At 42.7% G+C, this 22,302-nt stretch overlaps 2 protein-coding genes across 7 annotated transcripts in view; both read right to left on the reverse strand.

The window, feature by feature from the left end:
• Positions 1 to 1,590, reverse strand: part of TBC1D4 (TBC1 domain family member 4) — a 171,495-nt gene extending 169,905 nt beyond the window's left edge. The window contains exon 1 of one of the 2 annotated variants that reach the window (XM_074988846.1): positions 758 to 1,590. In XM_074988846.1, the coding sequence (XP_074844947.1) occupies positions 758 to 1,240 (483 nt within the window). In that variant the 5' untranslated portion in view covers positions 1,241 to 1,590. The remainder of the gene's footprint in view (positions 1 to 757) is intronic. The other variant, XM_074988852.1, reaches the window with a different exon arrangement.
• Positions 1,591 to 1,877: 287 nt separating this feature from the next.
• COMMD6 (COMM domain containing 6) overlaps positions 1,878 to 22,302 on the reverse strand; it is a 29,664-nt gene continuing 9,239 nt past the window's right edge. For 4 of the 5 annotated variants that reach the window (XM_074988880.1, XM_074988862.1, XM_074988876.1 and 1 more), the window contains one exon: positions 12,451 to 19,829. In XM_074988880.1, the coding sequence (XP_074844981.1) occupies positions 19,779 to 19,829 (51 nt within the window). In that variant the 3' untranslated portion in view covers positions 12,451 to 19,778. Of the gene's footprint in view, positions 3,552 to 12,450; positions 19,830 to 22,302 lie in introns of those variants that run through there. The other variant, XR_012644825.1, reaches the window with a different exon arrangement.

A 22,302-nucleotide genomic window follows, 5' to 3' on the forward strand; every position in this document is an offset into this window, starting at 1 on the left:
TAATATCCAACCTGGGTCCAGGGTCAGCTTGGTGTAAGAACCTGAACTATGATCCCTACATAACCCCAAATGCAATGTTAACCAAAAGCTTTGGTGAACAGTTCTACAGGCCTTCCATTTTGGAAGCAGAGGCCACGGGAAAGACCAGCTCCTCACCCAGCCCTCTGGAAAGCCTCCCTTTTCTCCAGCCCCCTCCATTAATCCTAGGGACCCACTGGTAATACCACTGCCTAGGATATCAAAGCACTTTACAAGGAAGCCAGGCCCACACCCTCCTTTTCTCTATTACCCTCTTGGAAAGTCCATGAACCAGTCTCTAGCAGGTCCCCATGTCTATCATCTCTGAAGGGCAGGTGTGTTATTCCCCACTAGGGTGTGTGTATAAATAAAATAAATACACAGAGAACTAGAAGGGACTTTCAGAGGTCATTGACTCCAGTCTCCTGCCCTCTCAGCAGGACCTATCATCAACCCTGATTTTTTTTCCCTATTTGCCCCAGATCCCTAAATGGCCCCCTCAAGGACTGAACCCTGGATTTAACAGGCCAATCCTCAATCACTCAACCATCTCCCCCAAAAATAGCCTCCTCAGGGATTGAGCTTACAACGCAGAGTTTACCAGACCAATGCTTAAACCACCCACCCATGTCACCAATTGTACAGCATGTGTGGGAGGTCTATATAGCACTTACCTTCCTACCACCCTACTACACCCCTCACCCGAGCAGCAGCCTATTCTGGGCCGCCCAGCACTTGCCTGGTTGGGGTCAGTAGCCCGGAAGACGTGGCAAGCCACCTGCGACTCGGGGTTGTCAGGCTGCGCCTTGATCAGGTAGGCGAAGTAGGTGAGGTCGTGGCTGTTGTGGATGAAGCGGGAGATGTGCTGCGCCTTGTGCTCGAAGATGAAGACGGCCGGGTTGGCGCTGCCTGGGCTGCCGCTGGAGGAGGCGGGGACGCAGCGAAGGTTCGGGGAGCCCAGGACCAGCAGCACCTCCCGGGCGGGCACCGAGCTGCCCAGGGGCCCGCCGGGGTCCTGCCTTTGGCTGCGCCTGCGGATCTCTGCCATCAGCCAGGGCAACATGGGCAGCGTGGTCCGTCTGTCCAGGCACGACCAGCCCACGTACCACAGCCTAAAGCGCTTCTCCCCCAGCGCCTTGCCCCCGGCCGGAGGCTGGGGCTCCGGCTCGGGCTCGGGCTCCAAGGGGTGGGGGAGCGGCTCGTCCTGGCCGTGTTTCTCCATGGTCGGTACCCAGACAGCGGCCGGGGGAGCGGGGTGCGAGGCGCTGCCCCAGGCAAGAGGCGGGTGGCCCGCGGGGCAGTCACAGGGGCCTAGGCGAGCACAGCAGATCCAGGCGGCGGGGAGCCCCTACGCGTGCATCGTGCTTGGCTTCCCCCTGCCGCACCCGTGGGGCAGGACTCCGCAGGAGCTGCTACAGCCCGTCCCCAGCCTTACTGCGCCGGAGCTGCCCCCCGTCACACTCCCTCCGCCCCCCACTGGGCTGCAGGGTCCCCGGCCAGAGCCACGGGCAGCGGCGCGAGCAAGCGCTGCCTGTAGCTGCTCTCCCGCCGCGCGGCTGCTGCAGAGCCCCCACCTCCCTCCCCAGCCATGCGGGGTCAGCCCAGTGCGAGCGCAGGAGAAGGAGGCGGCCCGAGGCGCCTTCTTCCTAGTGGCTCGAAGGAGGAGGGAGGGATCGAGCTACGCTCTGGCCGGGGCTCTGCCCGCGCAGTGCCGATCAAGGCGACAACACACCCGCCCCATCGGCAGAGCCAAACCAAATGTGGCCTGGGCACGCCCACCCCGCCGCCAGGCGCTGCGCTTCCGCTCCCCGTCAGGTGTAAAAGCAGCTCCCAGCGCGCTTGGCCTGCGTCTGCCCGTGCTCCGCAGGCAACCCGACCAGCGTGGTGATAGGCCTGCACATGTCCACCAGGCAGGAGAGGCTGCTGCGGTTGTCCCCGCGGCGAGGCGAGGTTACCCTGAGGCCCTGCGGTCCGCGGGAAGGCGAGGGGCGAGATCAGTATTGGGGGAGTAAAGGCGCGGAGGGAATCTGATCAGGGAGTAGAAGAGCAGGAGTGGGAAAACGTGCATGGTTTAGACTCCGGATCTGTTTCCAATACTGGACCTGAAAACAGCGAGAGCGATAGAGAAAAGTACAGATGCAGGCCCCAATGCGGCAAGCGGAGCCATGCGGGCGGATCCCTGAACCACGTGGATCAGAGCGAAATATCCCTTGGGGCCAACCGTTTATTTCTCCCATTAATGCAAGTGATCGTTTTGTTTGACAGTGTTGGTGTAAGGCTCTTTGGCACGCCCCCACAGGAAGAACATGATTTTGCTGTAAAACCGCACTCAGTTAAGAGCTGTACATAATGCAGCATGTCACTGTATATTCATATATTGTTTTTAAGTATGTTTCTTTCATGAGTTGTGGAGTCTGAGTTACGCTTGTTTTTCTTGTTATAATGCTGTCTCGATGTAAAATATGCTACCCATTGCAAATGTTATTTTAATTGTTTTACCCAAAGACACCATATGGACAGTTCCTTTTTCTTTTCCACACCACCCGTGTCCCTGACATTCAGATGTTTTTATTTTTTCTTGACTGTTTCCTTTTCTATATGTTTGTGATATCAAATACCAATAAATTCAAGCCCCACTTAGATCCTACATAGTAGCAGTCATGTCACACTTTGAAGACTAACAAAATCATTTATTAGGTGGTGAACTTTCGTGGGACAGACCCACTTCTTCAAATCTATAGAATTTCCAGTCCAGACCTAGTTATATAGCACACAGGTCCAAACAATTGCAATAAAAACTGACAAATCAAATACATAGAACTGAAGGAGGGGGTTGAGGGGCAGGGGATGTTGAGTGTCTTGCCTGAGATAAGAGATGCTAATACAGACAAGGGAGTATAAGGAAATCATGAGACAATAGTGACAAGCATGATAGTCTGTGATCTCAGCTTTATAGCATTTTAAATGTATTCAAGAATTTTTTATAGGTAACACAGGAGAATTTTTCAGGAGAAAAATTAGTTTTGTGGATGTTTTTGGGAATGTCCATGTGTGAGTGCAGCATAGGAGATGCTTGTTTAAAAATGTAACTAGTGCTATCTCGGTAGGGTCACGCAGGAATTTTTAGAAGTATCAGATGTGGCACACAACAGTTCCACTAATTTTTTACATGCTATAGTTATAAACCCCCCCCCCCCACCCCATTACTGGAAGACATTAGAGAAAAAACATATTTTTCCTTTTTTGGGTGTCTTTGGGTAGTCAATATCGTTGCTGGCCAGTTGCACTTGTCCCTTACACTAGAATTTCACACCCTACCTTGCTACTCTGGGCAACCCAAGTCCATGACTAGGGATCCTAGTCAGTAATGCAAATAGTACTAATCAATCAGAAAGGGAGAAGGCAGTTCTTATAACATATGAATCTCATTGTTAAAATAGAATTCTGACAGGTTGAGATTGAAAAGGTTCCTCCTTCAAACAGTGGCAGCAAATCATACCTCCATGTTGCTCAAGCAGGAAGACGTTTTAACTCTGAAAGCAGAAACAAACCATTATTGTTATCTGGTTTAAACAGCAAAATAGCATTATATATGTAGATACAGGTAAAGATAGTGCATGCATATTATCTAAGGAGTTACTCCAGTTTTATTGAATGTTTCTCTAAAGTGGACAAAGAAGAAATGAAAATACGTGGAAGTTGAGCGTGAAATTCTTGTATTTATTATAATGCACACATACATTTGTGTTTGTACAGCATCTGTAAAATAGCCAGAGATTTCTCTTTTTATTACTGTTGCTGCCCACTTATTTGATTTAATGATCCATTTGGCTGACTTGCTTAATGTGATGTTAGATTAGGTTATTTTGGTCCATCCAGTTTATTTGTAGTGCTAAATTCATTATAAACCTATACACATTTACATAAATGTTAGTACTTTTTTTTTTTGCTGCCTTTGAGGTAATTAAGTTCTCATGCATTAATCCCACTACCATAAAGTTTGATTTTCAAGCCTATTCCCCCTTCTACTCAACTTCATTCTTTTACACATATTTTAGAGTCTAGCTGGGCCTTTTCCTAGGATTTGCCACTGAGGCTATGTCTACACTAGCCGCTCCCTTTCAAAAGGGGTATGCTAATGAAGCACTTTGGGCTATGCTAAAGAGGCGCTGCAATGAATATACAGCACCGCATTAGCATAATGGCAGCTGCAGTACTTCAAAAGTGCCGCTTTCAATCATGCGCGGCTCGTCTATGTGGGGTCCTTTTCAAAAGTACCCCACACACTTTGAAATCCCCTTATTCCTATTTGGTTACAGGAATAAGGGGATTTCATAACGTGCAGGGTCCTTTTCAAAAGGACCCCGTGTAGATGAGCCGTGCACAATTGAAAGTGGCACTTTCAAGGTGTCGTGGCTGCCATTATGCTAATGAGGTGCTGCATATTCATTGCAGTGCCTCATTAGCACAGCCCAAAGTGTCTTATTAGCATCTCCCTTTCAAAAGGGGGCTGCTATGTGTAGACATAGCCTGAATGCTTAGATAGTGCAGCTAGTGACACTGATGAATGACAGGTTTATTAATTGTGGTCTGTCCACTGGAGAAGCTACAATGGCTTCAACTTGAGGAGTACCTACAAGTGAAGTAGTGGAACCCACTAGGGGGAAGGAAATCCCTAAAAAGTGGATGAGCCTGAATGTTGTTGATGAATGCTACTTACAGGATTGGGACCACACTCATGGGCTATGTCTACACTACACTACACTACACAACACACCCATGGGAATAAGGGGACTTCGAAGTAGGCGGGGTCCTTTCGAAAAGGAACCCCGTCAGGACGAGCCGCGAGGCGGCGAGGCGCCTCAATTTTGAAGTGCCGCGGCCGCCCGCATGCTAATGAAGTGCTGAATATGCATTTCAGCGCTTCATTAGTAAACTTCGAAATGGCCATTTGTGTGGCCATTTCGAAGTCTGGGGCTAGTGTAGACACGGCCATGCAGAGAAGAGAGTTGTGGATGCTAGATGCTTTCTTCAACTCAGAGTAATGTTCCAGCTAGAAACAGCAATAAGCCTTCACCTGTGTCTTGCCATTGGAGTTCTGTAGTTCCTGCTGAGAGAGAATTTTGGAAGGTCTCTGTCAAGCCCTTCCCTCTTTGTTTTGTCTAGGCATAATTGTTGAAGGCCTGTCCTCAACAGTTGTTCATTTTGGTGGGGAAGGATGCATATGTTTAGCAGCAACTCATATGTCCCAGCTGCCCTTTTTTGGCATGGCCTGTTTGTCCCAAATCAGGGGAAGGCCTTAGGAACAGGAAGCTAAAAAAATTCCCTTCTAACTTCTTCTCTCCAGGTGCTAAACTAATCAGTTCTTTGTTACATTTCCTTCCATCTGTCAAAATGTTGGACAGCCCCACAGCATCCATTCTCTTTTGTAATCCTCCTTAACTGCCTGTATTGTTATGTTTGTTTAGCCATTTATCTTCTTATCCTCTAATTTGCCTACCACATTTTATCCCTACATGCCTCTGAGATGTGTTTTATTAGAAACTCGATCTTTTCTTTACAGTCTTTTTTCCCCCCATGTTATTGTGTTATCAAACTTCCTTTTCCTTATCCACCTGAAAATCAGGCCATTTATTTTGCTGCTTAAATTTGGATACAGCTAACTACCTTTAGACCTGAGATAATTTTGGACAGTGCTTAGCAATGGGCTAGACAGAAACTCAAAATATTAGATTTCCAAATCTTAAACAACATTACAGACCAAGTAACATAAATGAAAGTACACGAGTTAATATCTTTCTGGAAAAGGTAACCAGAGTGTTCCAGGTATTGTGGACAGATTGTTTAACTAAGTGTTTACCACATGTTGCAAGAAACCACTTAAATCAGGCAATTAACAGCACTGCAATCACAGGACAAAGAAGGGTTAGTATGTTGCAACCATGCTTTTTAGTATCTAATTAGTTACAAAATTCATTTTCCAGGCTTGTCTTTTGAAGGTATTGTGCAGGTTTCCTTTCAGGCTGAGGACTGAAAGGTCAGATACTGAGTGATCGATCACCTTGGGAAAAGTGTTCACTTGCAGGTAATAGGCTATTTTCATTTTTTCACTAGTGTTTGTGAATTCATTTGAGACTGATAATTTTCTGGTTTCACTGAGGTTGTTGGTAGTGGGGCAATATGCACTGGATGAAGTACACTATACATTGTGATTGGTCTGCGTAGGATCCCGGAATCTTGAAAGGTGTGTTACAGTGGACAGGTTGGCTTTTTTCTTCTTCACATAGCAGAGTTTGTTTCAGATGGCAAAATTAAATATTTTTTTTAATTTGCAGTGTTTTAAGCATATTGATCCCAGGATGTGACGTACAAAAGGGGTGAAGTAATATCGTTTGTTGGGCAGCTTCCTTTAGACACCATTAGGATGGCTATCTTTTTTCTGTTCAATGAAGCAGATACATTCTGATAAGTCAATTCCTTATTAATTCAGTATGCCAGGTCTTCAAGATACATCAGCCCTCTCCGTGCATCCACCTTGCATTTCCAGTTCCTCAAAATTGCTCTTGCAGCGCTTCATCTTGCAAGGTGCCGGGACACTGCAGCTCTCAGTGACATAAGCTGGAGCTGAAGGCACATAGCACCTCATAAAACCGATCCCTTAGCCAGTTATTATGGTTTTAGCTGCATTTTTAAGTGTGGAAAAAGTATTAAGCAAAAACAACTAGATGAGGATGTTTGTTTCTACTCCTTTATTTTATGTTTAATCATAATTACCTCGGACAAGAATAGTTTTGTGATTTGTTCAATAAGTGGGATATTGTCTTACCTATCAACCAGATAGAAAATAGCACCATCCCTCAAACCAGCTGTATCCCAGAGTCCAATAACGTATTTGCATTATTTTGAATTATATCTATTTCACTATTAGTTTCAGGTCACCTTTAAGTAACATCTGAGATCATGGACATATTTTTTCCACTGAAATTTTTACTAAGTTTGTCATCTGATCTTGTTTTAAGAGACTGATAAGCTGTCTAACTTTGGCTACGATTACGCTCGTATCATAGCATAAGCTTGAGAAACTGGGAGCATATTCAGGGCACTAGACACAAACTATGTTGCTGGAGAAGACTGCAGTACTTTTTCTATAATTCTGACCATGCAGATTTTAATTAGTGTGAACATTACTAGCCAAAAAAAAGAAAAAAAAAATCAATCATGCTGAAGATGGGTACAGTTATGCTTTGAGAAAGGAATTGAAATTATACTTTTTTTTTTTTTTTATCTGAGCACTCCACCAGTCAATATATTCAAATTACCATTTGAATCACTCAACTTACATTTGTACAGAATACAAATAATGAAAAATGAGCCTGAAGGAACTTTCATTGCACAACTGAAACTCAGATTATATGACAAGTTCTGTGCCTTAAATATTGAGTCTGTTCTGGTCTGGCTATGGTCTGAAGAAGTGGGTCTGTCCCACGAAAGCTCACCTAATAAACTATTTTGCTTGTCTTTAAAGTGCTACTTGACTGCTTTTTGTTTTGATAGTGTATAGACTAGCATGGCTTCCTCTCTGTTGCTTACATGACAATAATTACAAATTTGTACTGCCAACAAGAACCATTGCAAAGGAGATTTGAGGGAACAAGAATGTCCAAAACTTACAAACCACAAGTAATTATCTCTGGCTGATGATTTCACACACACTTCCAAAGCCCCAGGAATCCAAGTTCGGATTTCTATGTTGCGTGTATATGCAGTCAATTTAAAATAACACTAATAAAAACACATGGTTATTACTTTCAAAAATTAAATGTTTATTTTAAGCATGTATTTGATTTAAACAGCAGCAATGCTTTCTGCTGTTATTTAGTCAAAGATGATCCTGGGAGAAACATTCATAGTGCAGACCACCAAAAGATGAATGTTACCTATTAGTACATACAGCCTTTAAAATGTAAACTAATGCAAGTTAATTATAAGGGTTTAAAAGAACAAGTAGTTGGACTATTTCTGTGGTAGGAAAGTGGGAGGGGACCAAAAGATCTCCCACTTCCACAGCCACCCACCATGCATAGTGTGAGTCAATTATGTTTAGAGTAGATTCCAAAGAATAATCCCAGTAACTCACTCGAAAACCTTTAGCCAAGCTTTGTGCATGCAGCTGTGACCATCATAGATCTGCTGTGTCTGTGGAGTGGGAATGTGGTAAAATACTGTTTTGCAGTACCTTCCCTTCTCTCTGCTCTATCCCCTCCCCCTCATAAAAAGACTAGGCCTGCTTATGAAAATATCCAGCCCTTTTAGCGTCTGGGCTAAAAAAGTTGAGTCAGGACTAAACTGGCTGCCACATACAAGTATATGTATTTTTTACTGCATTTGCAGAAAGAGGACCTTTGCTACATTCTCCATTACTGCTGTTTGGAGTACATAGGGGTGTATCACTTAACCCCTATGCCCTTCTTCAGCAACTTGCATATCAAGTGAGGAGATAAAAAGAAAAGAGGAAGGTCAAAATATCAACAGTTACACTGAATGCAAGTTCTGCAGCTGGTAGAGTCTACTTCTTTGCTTGCTTGTGCCTGGCTACCCAGCCTTACCTTAAAAATAAAGCAGCCAAGCAGCACTTAAAAGACTGCTTTTTTGCTTTGATAGAATACAGACTAACACAGCTCTCTCTCTGTCACCATTCAGACTTCCCTTGGAATTTAGGAGGGAGCTGGAATCTCGCTCCCCCTGCAGCCCCACAGGCAGAGGCTGTTAGCATTTGTCATTGCTGCTTTTCTGCAGGGTCCATATGAAAATCCGTCTCTGGGGTTGGGCTGGGGGGGAGCAAAGTGCTTTGAGAAGGACACATTGGAAGAACTGGTGGATTTGGGGAGAGGTACGGGACTGAGAAGAGAGTTTTCTGAGTGAAGAATATTTTAGTCAGGGATTTATGTGACCCTGACTGAGATGACAAACAAAGGAGCCACTTAAAGTCGGAATAATGCATCACTGCCAAAATGTTATAGTGAGTGACCAAGGCCACTTGAGCAATGATAGTAGGAATGTCAGCATTTCCTATTCTTAGACTAAACCTATTGTAACTGTGGCAATGGTTTCTATATATTAATTTGCTAAAGGGTCCACCTCAAGTTACAATACTCCTACAGATAACCAAAAGGGCAGCACAGAACTATATCTTTTGAAGTCATACAGTGCTGGGCACCATCCTTTTACATACAATTCTTGGAAAAGAAGGAACAATATTTTTGCAGAAACATGTAGCAACTAGGAATATGCTAGCACCTCAAATGGATGTCTAATTTGTTTCCTTTGCCCATTTCATGAACAGTATTTAAGATCACCTCAGTATGGTTGCAGAAATTAACAAGTAATAATTTGGAAGATCACTGGAGAGAAATTCGTTTCATTAAGAACTAGCCATATCAATGCAAGACAAAAATCCACCTAAAACATTAGAGATGAATGCTGACCCCATTGAAGTCAATTATAAAACTCCCAGTGACAGAGCCAGGATTTCATGGTAGAACATTACTCTGAACATTAAGTTCAGACGTCATGCTAAATAGAACTAAGCTGGTAATAGTGCCATGTTCAGTAGCTGAAAAATGAAAACTTAGGGGAAACAGTAGGCCTTAAACAACCTAAATAATATAGTATCGTAGAAAAGAGTATTTAAATTTCATAAGTGTAGGCTAAGGGAATACAAATGTTTATTCCATAAATAGAAATAAAGGAAAACATATGTTCAGCTAAAAAATTGCATGTCAGGTATGATACACAGCTAGTTACAAGTAACTTTTCTGTTACAGTACATCACTTTTACTGCAGTACAGAATATTTTATTATAGAGTAGTTGCATTTTATTAATATCATGTATACAGGTAGAAATGCATGAATTTCCAATAAATTTAAGCAACCAACAGGAAAAAGCAGTACAAAATTCACATTTACTTAAGTTTCTTCAGAAATAATACATACATGATATGCGACATGTACAAAAAAATCTGGGAAAAATATATGACCTACAGGAGTGTAAGATAAGTAGTACCCTTGTGTAGATTTGGGTTTACTCTTATACATGGGATAAAACTACAGATTAGGACAAAACCAAGCAGAAAGAAATTTAAGTTGAACATTGTGGAAAAAATACTTAAAAAAAAAAGTAAACTGTTAAACTGAGGAATAGTCTCCCAAAAGAAACATGGAGCATAAGTTAAGACACTTATGAATAGTGAGACCCTCTCTTTCCAGAGCAGTGTTTCACTGGTAACATGAACTTTTCCAAAGTGGAAACAGAATAGTGGAGTCTTACAGGACAGTTTCCCAGGGGAGAAGAAATTAATGACAGAGTCAGGATATCTTCCAAATGTAACTTGCTTTATTTACATTTGCAGACTAGTCTTGTAACTGATAATTACATAGAGCATTCAGGCAATCAGTCCCTTCTTCCAGAAATCTCAGCTAGTCTAACTCAGGAAATGCCTCAGCTGCTAAACAAATAAAGCAGAATGAACACTCTAGTGTCTGCTACAGCACCTTTCCAAGGACTGCTGCATTACAACATTAACACCACAGTACTTAGTCAAAGACTAACTCTTGTTTATCTATGAAAAAATTAATGCTAGGTGTAACAGCACCATCTAGTGACGACTACTCTAGCAAGATACAAGAATAGTCTCGGGGTAGCTGTGTTAGTCTGCAGCTTCACAAAAAAAAAAAAACAAACAAACCAAGTAGTCCTGTAGCACCTTAAAGACTAGAAATGTTATTTATTAGGTCAGCAGTGTCCAATAGGAATTCAAAGATTGCCACACTTGTGGTTGTCATCTTTCCATATTCACTCCATTATATTAAAAAAGTCCCCCTGTTCTAATTCAATGCTGGCAACTCACCAGAGCCATCACTGGGGCTGCTGCCCCACACTTCTCCCACCAAGCAGTGGGGCGCATGCGCAGAGTGGGCAGATGGCACTCCCCATGTGCAGCTCTCAGGAGGACCTGCATTTAAAGGCTCCAAGAACTGCAGGTTACCCACCCCCATATTTGCCACAACGCAGTGTCCTATTTGACACATCTGGTGAGTGCACTGGACACATGATGGCAAATATCATGTTAGCTGAGGAGCATGAGAAAGTGCACTCCTCAAAGAGAAAGTGCTTCTCAACTAACATCATATATGTCATGTGCCAACAATGCCCAGATGCTTTGTATATTGAACAGACTTCTAATTCCCTTAGACAAAGGGTTAATGAGCACAAAACAGACATCAGAACACTCCAGATCCACAAACCCGTTAATGAACATTTTAATGGAGTGGACCATTCTGTTAATGACTTAAGAGTATGTGTGTTACTGAAAAAAAATTTCACACCGCTATTCAAAGGGAAACAGCTCAACTGTCTTATATTCAAATTCGGCACATTAACACGTGGTTTGAACCGGGATGGGAATTTTCTGAGTCACTATAGGGGCTCGTCTGCATACTTGGCTTAATCTAATTCTTGACCTTCCTCCTGCCCCACCACCCCTCCACTCTCTGATGTGCTCACCTTCATCATTTTTGTTCTGATCTGTCCTCCTTGCTTACTGTTTTTGGGTCTCTGTGCCTTAAATATTGAGTCTGTTCTGGTCTGGCTATGGTCTGAAGAAGTGGGTCTGTCCCATGAAAGCTCACCTAATAAATTATTTTGCTAGTCTTTGAAGTGCTACTTGACTGCTTTTTGTTTTGTTAGTGAAAGAGGATGGAGTTTGTCCAGGTAGCTAACCTTATTGCTACCAGGCTTAGGATTTGAGATCATGTCTCTTTCTGGTCTGCCTAAAAATAAGATAAGAACTTCAGACACCAATTCTGGAAAACCTTACTTACTGTAATTTGAAGAAATCTAGAAGTGGACAGTAAGAAGACTCACAAGGGAGAGAGAGATAGAGCTAGTTATTCTGAAATTCAGAGGTATTTTCTTAAATTATTTTTAATGAGAAAAATAAAGAAAGACTGACAGGAAAGAAGAAGCAATGTTCCCTGTATTCTTTTTCATTCCTGGGTGGATTTTTTCTCTCTGTGGCTACGTCTACACTAGCCAAAAACTTCGAAATAGCCATTTCGAAGTTTACTAATAAAGTGCTGAATACATATTCAGTGCCTCATTAGCATGCCGGCAGCCGCAGCACTTCGAAATTGACGCGGCTCACGGCTGCGTGGCTCATCCAGACAGGGCTCCTTTTTGAAAGGACCCCGCCTACTTCGATGTCCCCTTATTCCCATCTGCTCATAGGAATAAGGGGACTTCGAACTAGGCATGGTCCTTTCGAAAAGGAGCCCTGTCTGGACAAGCCGCATCAATTTCGAAGTGCTGCGGCCGCCCACATGCTAATGAGGCGCTGAATATGTATTTCAGCGCTTTATTAGTGAACTTCGAAATGGTCATTTCAAAGTTTTTGGCTAGTGTAGACACGGCCTGTGTGTGGATTAAATGTTGTTGTGTGCACCGAGGCCTGTGTGACTGTTCACCACCCATAGAAACAAACAAAAGCCTAGTTGTGAGTGCTCTTCTAATCAGCTGGGCAGCATTTAAATCTCTTGTGAGGGGCTGTACAAGTGTGCAGCTTACAGGGATCACAGATAAGAATTTCCAAAACAAACTTTTAATAACGATCAGGCAAGGGAATCTAAACCAGTGGGTCAAGGGGCCACACATTGAAGATTAAATTTGTCTGCTAATAGCCTAACTGAACCAATGACTATTTTTAAAGTTATGGAGAACAAAGGATTTTTCAAAGGACTTGAAGGGGAAGTGCTGTTAGTCATCTAAAAGGCAGAAGAATATCATTCTCAAAGTTATTTTCCAGAGTTTTACTTCAATCCCTTAAAGTAGTGAAACATTTAAAACACAATAAAAATCTGAATTTTTAGATCACTCGAGTAAAAAAATATCAAGTACCTTAGGTTCTTGAAGAACAAGTCTTTGAGACATGATTGCTTTTTAGTTACAAGAATTAGTGTGTGGTAGCAACACAGATTTTCACTTAAACCCCTGTTCAACCTCTTCCCCAAAGCCCTTCCCACACCTTTCTGTCCCACTGCTCCTCATCTTATCAAATGCCTCCTGTATGCCTTGAACAGCTGATCATGGTGGGCAGGAGGGGGCAGAAGATTATCACCAGGGCTCACCAAGGCATAGCAGACACAGAGGAGAGAAGCCGAGGATGGTGCTAGTGGTACATGCTGAGAATCTGGGGCTCCTATGCCCTTTTCTAGGCTCATATGGAACATTTCCAACATTTATATCTCAGGAGTGTTAATAATCCATGAAGTCTTTGTAATTTTGCTTTGAATTCCTCTGTTCTTCTCTTTTCACTATGTGACTAAAAATAAGCTGATGGAAGAATGTTTTTTGGCAAGTTTTACCTAATTCAGGATGGAAAGAAAACTACTGGTTTTCTATTTTATTTAGAACAGCAGTAAACAATAGGAATACTTGTGGTTGTCATCTTTTCATCTTCGCCCCATTATCTAAATAAATGCCCTCCCCCAGAGCCAGCCACCTCCTAGGCCTTCAGGTCTAATTCAACACTGGCAGCTCACCACAGCTGCTGGAGCCGCTGCTGCCACATGCTTGTCTCATCAAGTAGTGAGGTGCATATGCAGAGCAGGCAGATGACACTCCCTACTTGAGGCTCTCAGGAGGAATTGCATTTAAAGGATCCAAGAGCCGCATGTGGCTTGGCTTGAGAGCCACAGGCTGGCCACCCCCATATTTGCCACAAACACAGTATAAGTTCGCCATATGTGGCGAACGTATTGGACACTGCGGATTTATGTTGTGCCCTCAAGGGAGTCAAAAATTTTCATCCAACAAATTTAAATAAGCACCGTCATGAACAAATATAGAGTATGAACCAATACAGACCACTTAAGTTTGTTATCCAAATATGTAATATATTTTAACTTGTAAAGATACAAAAATATGTATGGTATAGCAATCTATTAAAATGGAAAGTAATATTAAAGAGAAGAAGAAATTATTTATTTTGGTACAAATCAGGTTTCACACTAACAATAGTAAAAATTGTTTTTATCTAATTTGCTAATATTCAATTTCTGAAACAATGTTGGGGTGTTTAGTTGCTCCACTGTTTAAAGCTGCAATTCTTACACGTAACTGAATAAAGCATCTGGGATTTGCTTCTCTAGCTAACTTTCAGTCACCATCTAGTTACAAAAAATATAACTAATCTCAAACACTTTTTTTGAATCAGAACAGTCATACCAGAGGCTTCTGGGGTTTTTCCAGCAAATTTCAATACCTTTTGGTATATTTCACAGTGTTCATTATTGTTACTGGCATTGAGTTCTCAAGTTGCAACAATGTGACAGTTTTCAAGTCAGACTTGTCAGAAGCGATAATCATGATCATCTAGCCTGACTTGCACGTGGCAGACAACAGAACTTCATTCACGTATTCCGAGAATATAATCCCTGAACTCTGAGTTACAAAAGTCTTCAAATCACAGTTTAATGAGTTCTCTATCTTCTAGAACTTGAAGGCGTGCTTTACATTAATTTAAACCTGAAAGTAACCCATGGCCTGTGCTGCAGATGGTGAAACCACCTCAGGGTCTGTGTCAATGTCACTTTGGGAGTGGGCAATTCCTTCTCACCCCAGACAGGGTGATCAGTTAGACCTTGTGTTTGCAGGCAAGGACATATTGGTCATATAACTGAAAAATAATTATTTGTAATAAGTCAGTGCCCTCACTATCTAGTGTCCAGTCTCCATATGTTTTTAAATGGGCAACATGTTATCATAGGCAGTCCCATTATACCATCCCCATCCCTCAACCCCAACTCATAAAGCTGAGTCCTGAAGCAAATCAAGTCTATTGTCCTCTCCCCACCAACTGGTCACCTTGTAAAGCTATTCCAGAGCTTCATTCCTCTGATGGTTACAAACCTTTGCCTAATTTTGAACCTAAAATTATTGGCTTGTTTATACCCATTTGTTCTTGTGTCTACACTGGCACCAAACTCACTCCTCTCTCCCTCTGGTATTTATCCCAGCAATACAAGAGCAATCATATCTCCCCTCTGCCTTTTTTTGGTCAAGTTAAACAAGCCAACCCTTGAATCTTCTCTTGTAAGGAGGTTTTCCATTCCTCCAGTCATCTCAATAGCTCTTCTCTGCACTTGTTCCAGTTTGAATTCATCTCTTTCTTAAAGATGGGAGATCAGAATTGCTTACTGCATTCCAAATGAGGTCTCAGCAGGGCTTTGTAGAATGGCACCAAGACTTCTCTGTCTCTATCAAAACTTGGGTCGCTTCCAAATGCTCCAGCTGCACAGATCTACCACATTCTGAGAAATGATAATCCAAACTCTCAATCTTTACTTTAAACTAACACTAATGGCAGCTTCTTCACGTTTCTGGTCAAAGCCACATCAATAATGAAAGTGCCTTTTCTCACTCATGTTCCAAAGTCAGCACAAACACAGTCAGCTATGCAACGCTAACTACAGTTTGTAACAACTCAAGTATTAGCATCACAGCCAACATTCCTGGTTCACCTTATTTTTTTTTTTTTTTTACTTTTCTGTCACCTCTGCAAATATCTAAGAACTCCCCCAAGACTCTGAAATGCAGCCACTGAAAAAAAAAATCCCCAAAACAATAAGTTCTAATTACAAACACCAATTGAGGCTTGTCTAGAAATCCTTCAACCAACCATGTCATGAGACTCATAAAAAGTGGACTTTGTAGTATACTCAGGTGTACAACTCTACGCTCTGGCAGCATGAGGCGGAAAGTATATTCTAGAGGCAAAGCCCTCTCCCACAGAATGTCCTGCAATCAGTCTCCCCTGATTTTCAGATGAATCAAGTGCCACTTGCAAATGTCTACTGATCTGAACTGCACAGACATACTCAAGTAAAATTTCAGGTCCCCAAATTATTCTCTGTTAAGGTTACACCCAACACCTTACATTTCATCTGGAATCCAGTGAAACTCCGAGTACCGGTGCTGCGATCCTTGCATTATGCTTAAAGGAGCAGACACATTCTGCAGTCTTGAGTTTGAATGGTTTAAGAGTACAAACTAGAGTGCACGGCAATCATATTGTCCTGAGATGAGAAAAGGCAAGTATGATGGTAGCAAAAGTTGCACAAGAGAAGATCTTGGACTCTATTAGCCACATTCAGATGTAAAAAAAAAAAAAAAATCTTTTGGCACTAGAACATGATATTCTAAAAAGCATCTTTTGTTCCCATCACCTTCCATATTGTGAATGCAGTCCCTCTGTCAGGAGCATATGGATGACAGTTACCATTTTTAACCTCCTTATGTGCCTCAGCCTATGTCCATTTCTTAGGCTTCATCTTAGGTCTCAATCAACTAACACTCATCCTTTCAGTTTTCATACAGGACTTATTTGCTCCACTGCATAACAACATGATCTGCTTTAAATATACAGCAACATACTTATTAAATGTCAGAGTATTTTGTTTTCAGGATATATAGTTCCATTTTAGTTAGTCTATACGAAGACACTAAAAAAATCGGAAGCTAGATTTATTATTCCATTTATTATTCCTCATTCTTGATCAGATGGGCACTATGTTAGAAACTGACTTCTGAATGACCAGGACAGCCAGCAATGCAGTCCTGTGGATCCTACCAGAGACAGTACTGCTGTTCACTAAGACTGACAGACTCAAAGTTTTCATATATGTTTAGTGCAGACTGACAGTTTTCTATTTGTTGTCTTGAAATTTCTAGATCAGAAGATCAAGTGATACAAGTGCATCACGTTTCCAGTTTAATTAGGAAACAAATCTACTGATCAGAATAGTACGCAAATACCATAAGTTGGATTTAGTAGAGAACATAAAGTAACAAAATAACTTGTTATGGACTGTAACTGTTTGCTCTGAAAATAAATGTTGGAATGCATGGTCATTTCAATTAAAAAAAACAAAACAAAACAAAAAACACACACTCATCTACAAAGTTTAAAATAAGTTCTCCTTATTCAGTGTTAAGTTCCCTCCACAGTGTCAGGGATTTTATCCCTTGGGCATTATCATCCCCGTGGGCCAAGGGAAACGGGCCTTTGGCCATTAAACATCACTACAGGTACATGAAAAATCTAAAGTTACATAGGCTGCCATTTAGCAGCCCCTGCAACAGTCACCCTGACTCAGTTGGTTTCCCCGGTAACCTGAACTCATGAGTTATTCATGACTGCAGGTTCAAAATGGAGCCCTCTGATTGGCCCCAGGTAAAACCTTCCAGTACCTTCAGCCGAGAGGAGGACCTATTTGAAAACACCTGCATAGAACCTTCAGTTTGTAAATCATGTAATGAATATTTATGAGATCCCTCTATAAATTCAGGAGCCGCAGCCCATTCAGCGGCCCTGAGGGACTCAGGCTAGAACCTGTTACCTCGCACGGAGGAGTGTGGCCACCTAGTGGCATCCGCTGGACTCCGAGGCCAGGCTTAAACAGCCAAGAGGCCTGAGCTGAAATCACTACGGTGCCTGCCCTTCAGGCGGCGCCAGCCAAAGAGCTTGAAATCACTACGGCGCCTGCCCTTTAGGCGGCGCCAGCCAGGAGCAGGAAAACACCACAGTAACCGGCTCACCTCAGGAGCCCACCGGCACGGAAGCAGCGCCACCGGCCCAGTGCGCCTCAACGCTAGCCAGCAGCGCATTGCGTTGGGGAGCAGCAAGCGGGCCCTTTTTGGCCAAGTCACCGGGTGGCGAACTGGCCCCCACTCTGGTGGGGGTACTGCGTACGCAGCGACATAACCAGGGACCCGCCATCAATACCATCAACACTCCCAAGCATCTGCGTCTGCTGTGCCTACCTGGACCATTTCACCGGACAAGACATATTCACCTGGACGAGACCTCCATTCACTGGACAAGTCACGTAATCTATTTACTGGCCTGTGGCACAGCCCGGGACCTTTGCCAAATTAGACACTTCATTTAATACGACACTTTTGGGTACTGGGTCCCCAATAGGGGGGTAGGGGTCACACCTCTGCTGCGCCCTTTCCAGGGCCAGGGAAGGGCTGTACCCGGGGCTCGACGCTAGGGCCGGGCTTGATCACCCAAATTTAAAAAAAGAAAAAAACAAACATTTAAGCTGTACACTTGAATTAATAGTTTGTAATTATAGTTTAGATTAGTTACTTATAGAATTAGTTAAGTCATATTTACCACTGTGCAGGTGGTTACCACGGTGAGGGCATAGCCTCCCGGTTCCCAAGTAAACCCTGCACGCAACCTATCCCATAATCTCCCAGCGCTAACTGAGGGGCCGTGGCAAACTCCCAGTTAGAAGAGGGACCTCAGAGGCAGAGCCTTAAGGTCCCCAGTGCTGGCCGGAGTAGCGACCCGGCCTGAGCATACTGGGGAAGGAGTAGCGCCCTTCCCCTGCTCGGAGCTAAACTGCAAAAAACTACCTTTTCCCTCATACCTTAATAGTTTTTTAGTTTTTTCCTAACCATCTTACTTTGCCTTCCAGTTAAATAAAGAACATTATACAGGTTGCTTCTATGGAATTGTTATTGATACTAGTAGTGTTTATTAGAGTGTAAGGTTTATATAGGACACTATTATTATGAACTGCCTCGTGTTTATTTTATACGTGTTGCTGTTTGTCTGTCTGTTGCTGGCTTTGTTAATAAATAGAATAATGGGCTCACCCTAAGTCTCCTCCTCGTTTCACCTTCATCCCTGGAGCTAGCCACTGCCTGCCAGGGGGGTTACATCTTAAAGCGGGAGGGGACGTGCATAACCCCTGGTCCTCTCGCTGGCGGGGGTGGGGCGGTCTACAGAGGGGCAGGGCGGTCTAACGTCGCCAGACCTCCGCCATCTCTCCTACACACCTTAGGTCCTCGAGGATCCGGACGACTAGAGCGGGGAGCCTCGGAATCCAGTCACGCTAACCGGGCGGCCCAGAGCGGGCCGTAAGAGGTTAACAATTCCCCGCAACACACAGCACTAAGATTTTAGGTCTCTGTCACTAGAGACATTTACTGCCATAGGGAAGAAAGTAAATCCAGATTTGTGGAAATATTTTAGCCATACTAAACTTACAGTGAACAATTATTTATTTATAGGATGATGGAACATGTTCTCCAATAATTAATAAAAGTAAAAAATTAGACTTCCAACTTATTTGATACTACTGCAGTTTCAGTCAGGTGACCACGCTATTCCTCATGGCTGACATTATGCTCACTGACTATAATGTTATGCTTTCTACATAGCTAAATGAGATAATTCATTTCATGCACACACCAATGGCATCATTATATAGAGAAAATTGTAAACATGGAGTTTACACTTCTTCCAAGAGTCTCCTCAATTAGCCTTTTCATGAGTGTTTTCACATTTAGATATAGAGCTTCTGCTGTTAAACAGTTAAAAAAAAAGGCTGATTTTGTGACGTCCTTTGCTACGCAACATAATCTTCCGCCTGACTAGATCTAAGAACACTTTTATTCAGATGCCACCTTGAAAGAACCAACTCTTCCATATTTTTACAAAAAAAGTTTACAAACAAAAGCTTACTGTGTGGTCCCAAAAACAAAACAGAAAAAGATACTGAAAATATTCTGACAGGACATTGAAAATACATACCTTACATAAACATTGACAATGAACTTGTGCAAGATTGGAAGGCTTATTTGGATCAAATACAGCATGTTTTTGACTTATGTGCTTCAACAGTTATGCTTAAACAGTCTCAAGAACAGCTGCCATTTCCTTAAAATGTTTGAAGAAGTCCTGAAAAAGAGGAGGGAATGTTAAACTGCATTTTAACAGTTTGCATTATGGTTAAATCCAACAACTTCCTATTGAACGTTTTCCCCTATGTTTACAAGCAGCACCCAAGATTCTCTGAAATTTGAGAACTGTATTCCTGTTTGCTCTATGACTGAGTCAGCACTTTGTGGGAAGTCACTTTCACTATTGTCTGATGTATGTGTGTTGATTATGTAGAAATAGAAAAGAAAAACATTTTTAGAAATATGAAAATGTAGTTGTAAGACCACAGAAACTGACAGGAGTAGCATCTGAAAGTATGGTTATTCACAGTTTGAAATAACCTAGATCGGGGTGGCCACCCTTTTTTTCATTGGGGGCCACATGGCAATTTTTTACATGTTCCGAGGGCCAAATACACAATAGCCCCAAACTACCCTCCTATCCCCAGGCTTAACTCCTTTCAACCCCGAATTGCCACCCCACACACCTACCTCAACCAGGAGCTCTGCATACTGCCACTGCTCTCGCTCACTACATCTTCACCTGCCATCATCTCCTTCTCATTGTGGTTGTACAGCTCCCCCCAGCTCTCCTATTCCTTTCCCCCACCTGCAGCATGGGCAGCCGTCTTCCCTGACGTGCTGAAATAATGGGACGCAATGTAATTGATTCAATGGCAGGATCCCTCCTCCCACCCATTAAACCAAGTGAAGCGAGTTCCATTATTTCAGCAGAGCAGGGCAGGAAGCTGGAGGAGTCGTCAGTGGCAGCAGCAACTGGAGCTGCAAATGGCTCCTTAAAGCTGATACTGCTGACCCCCACCCCGCAACCCCACAGCCAGCTTTCCAAATGGAGCTGCTGTGGGCTCCACAGACAGAATAAAAGAGGTTTTGCGGGCTGGATTCTGTCCGATGGGCCACCTATTGGCCACAGCTGACCTGGATATTCAGTTTACTCTTCTTTTCATGAAGAAATTGGACAGCAATATATTAAAATAGATAGTTTCCAAATCTACAGTTGAGACATTCTAGCAGATCTAAATACAGAGAAGAAGTCACCAGTCATCCCTTGCATTTTTAACACATTTTTCAATGAAGTGTTTGTGTCATTAGGCTTGTAGAAGTTTAATTTAAAAACAAAGGGAAGATCCTTTAACATAATTAAATGCAAATGGCTTTTTTTGGGCTATCATCCCTCCCATGAAGTATGCAGATGCTGCTAAAGCAGTGTTTCTCAACCAGGGGTACATGTACCCTCAGGGGTACAACAAGGTCTTCTAGGGCTACATCAACTCATCTAGATATTTGTCTGTTTTTACAACAAGCTACATAAAAATACAAGTCAAGTCAGTACAGTCTAAAAGTTCATTCAGACAGTGACTTGTGTCTCCGACTTCATATGCCTTATGCTGAAATGTAAATACAATATTTATATTCCAATTGATTTATTTGATAAGATGGTAGAGAGAGTCAGCAAGTTTTCAGAAGTAGTCTTCTGTGATATTTTTGCAAGTAAGTAATTTTTAAGAGAGGTGTAACTTGGTAGTATTACAGAGCAATCCTGACTCCTGCAAAGAGTACAGTACACATTGAACCTCTTTAATCTGGAACTCTCTCATCCAGCAAACTCTGTATTCCAGCATGATTTTAGTCGGGCATACAACCACTTACCATGGGTGTGGCCCACTTTCCCGTGGTCCCCATAAAGTTTGTTTACAGACACCAGTCCTGGCACTCAGTGTTCTGTTATTTAGATGTAATTTACCCAAAATGTCTTCTAAGAGTCCAGTAAGCAACAGAAGTGCTGGTAATAAGCTAGAAAACATCGTCCTCCTGGTGTCCGGCAAATTCTCTCGTCTGGCACTGGTCAAGTCCTGAGGGTGCCGGACAAGAGAGGCTCAGGTGTAATCTGGAAAGGTTGAATGGCACTTGGTTCAAGACCTCAGATTACTTTAGGACCATGTTTCTCAATCAGTGATATGCACACCTTTAGGGGTACACAAGAGAAGTTGGGGGGCCACTTTTTTTTTTTTTTTAAAGGAGTACTTTATTAAAAAAGGTTGAGAAACCCTGTGCTAAAGCAATTAAAGACCACCAATTACAAGGTAACTGTGAAAGGAGAGGGGAAGGGTGCACTAAGAAAAAATAAAGGAGCGCACAAAGTTTTATGTCAAGGGCCACGATTTTTCTGTTTTAGACAAACATGATCAATTTCATCAGTCGTTTTAAAAAAGTTTCAAGTATTACTCCTGCCTAGAGAGCCCTGGACAATTTTTGTGGATTTACAACTGGTCTTGTTTAAAAAAAAAAAAAAAGAGGACATGTAGTCAAGAAGAGAAGGTGAATGATCATATGGGAGACCATGGTGAAACCATCTGGGGATATTATGTTGCCAAATAAACAAAATTCTGGGAGACACATTAGCACCACACCTTTCACTACACACACCCCTGCTGGATTTTTTTCCCCCATTTATAGCACTAGTAACAAAA

This window comes from Carettochelys insculpta, chromosome 1 (genome assembly GCF_033958435.1).
Source record: "Carettochelys insculpta isolate YL-2023 chromosome 1, ASM3395843v1, whole genome shotgun sequence".
Taxonomy (NCBI): domain Eukaryota; kingdom Metazoa; phylum Chordata; order Testudines; family Carettochelyidae; genus Carettochelys; species Carettochelys insculpta.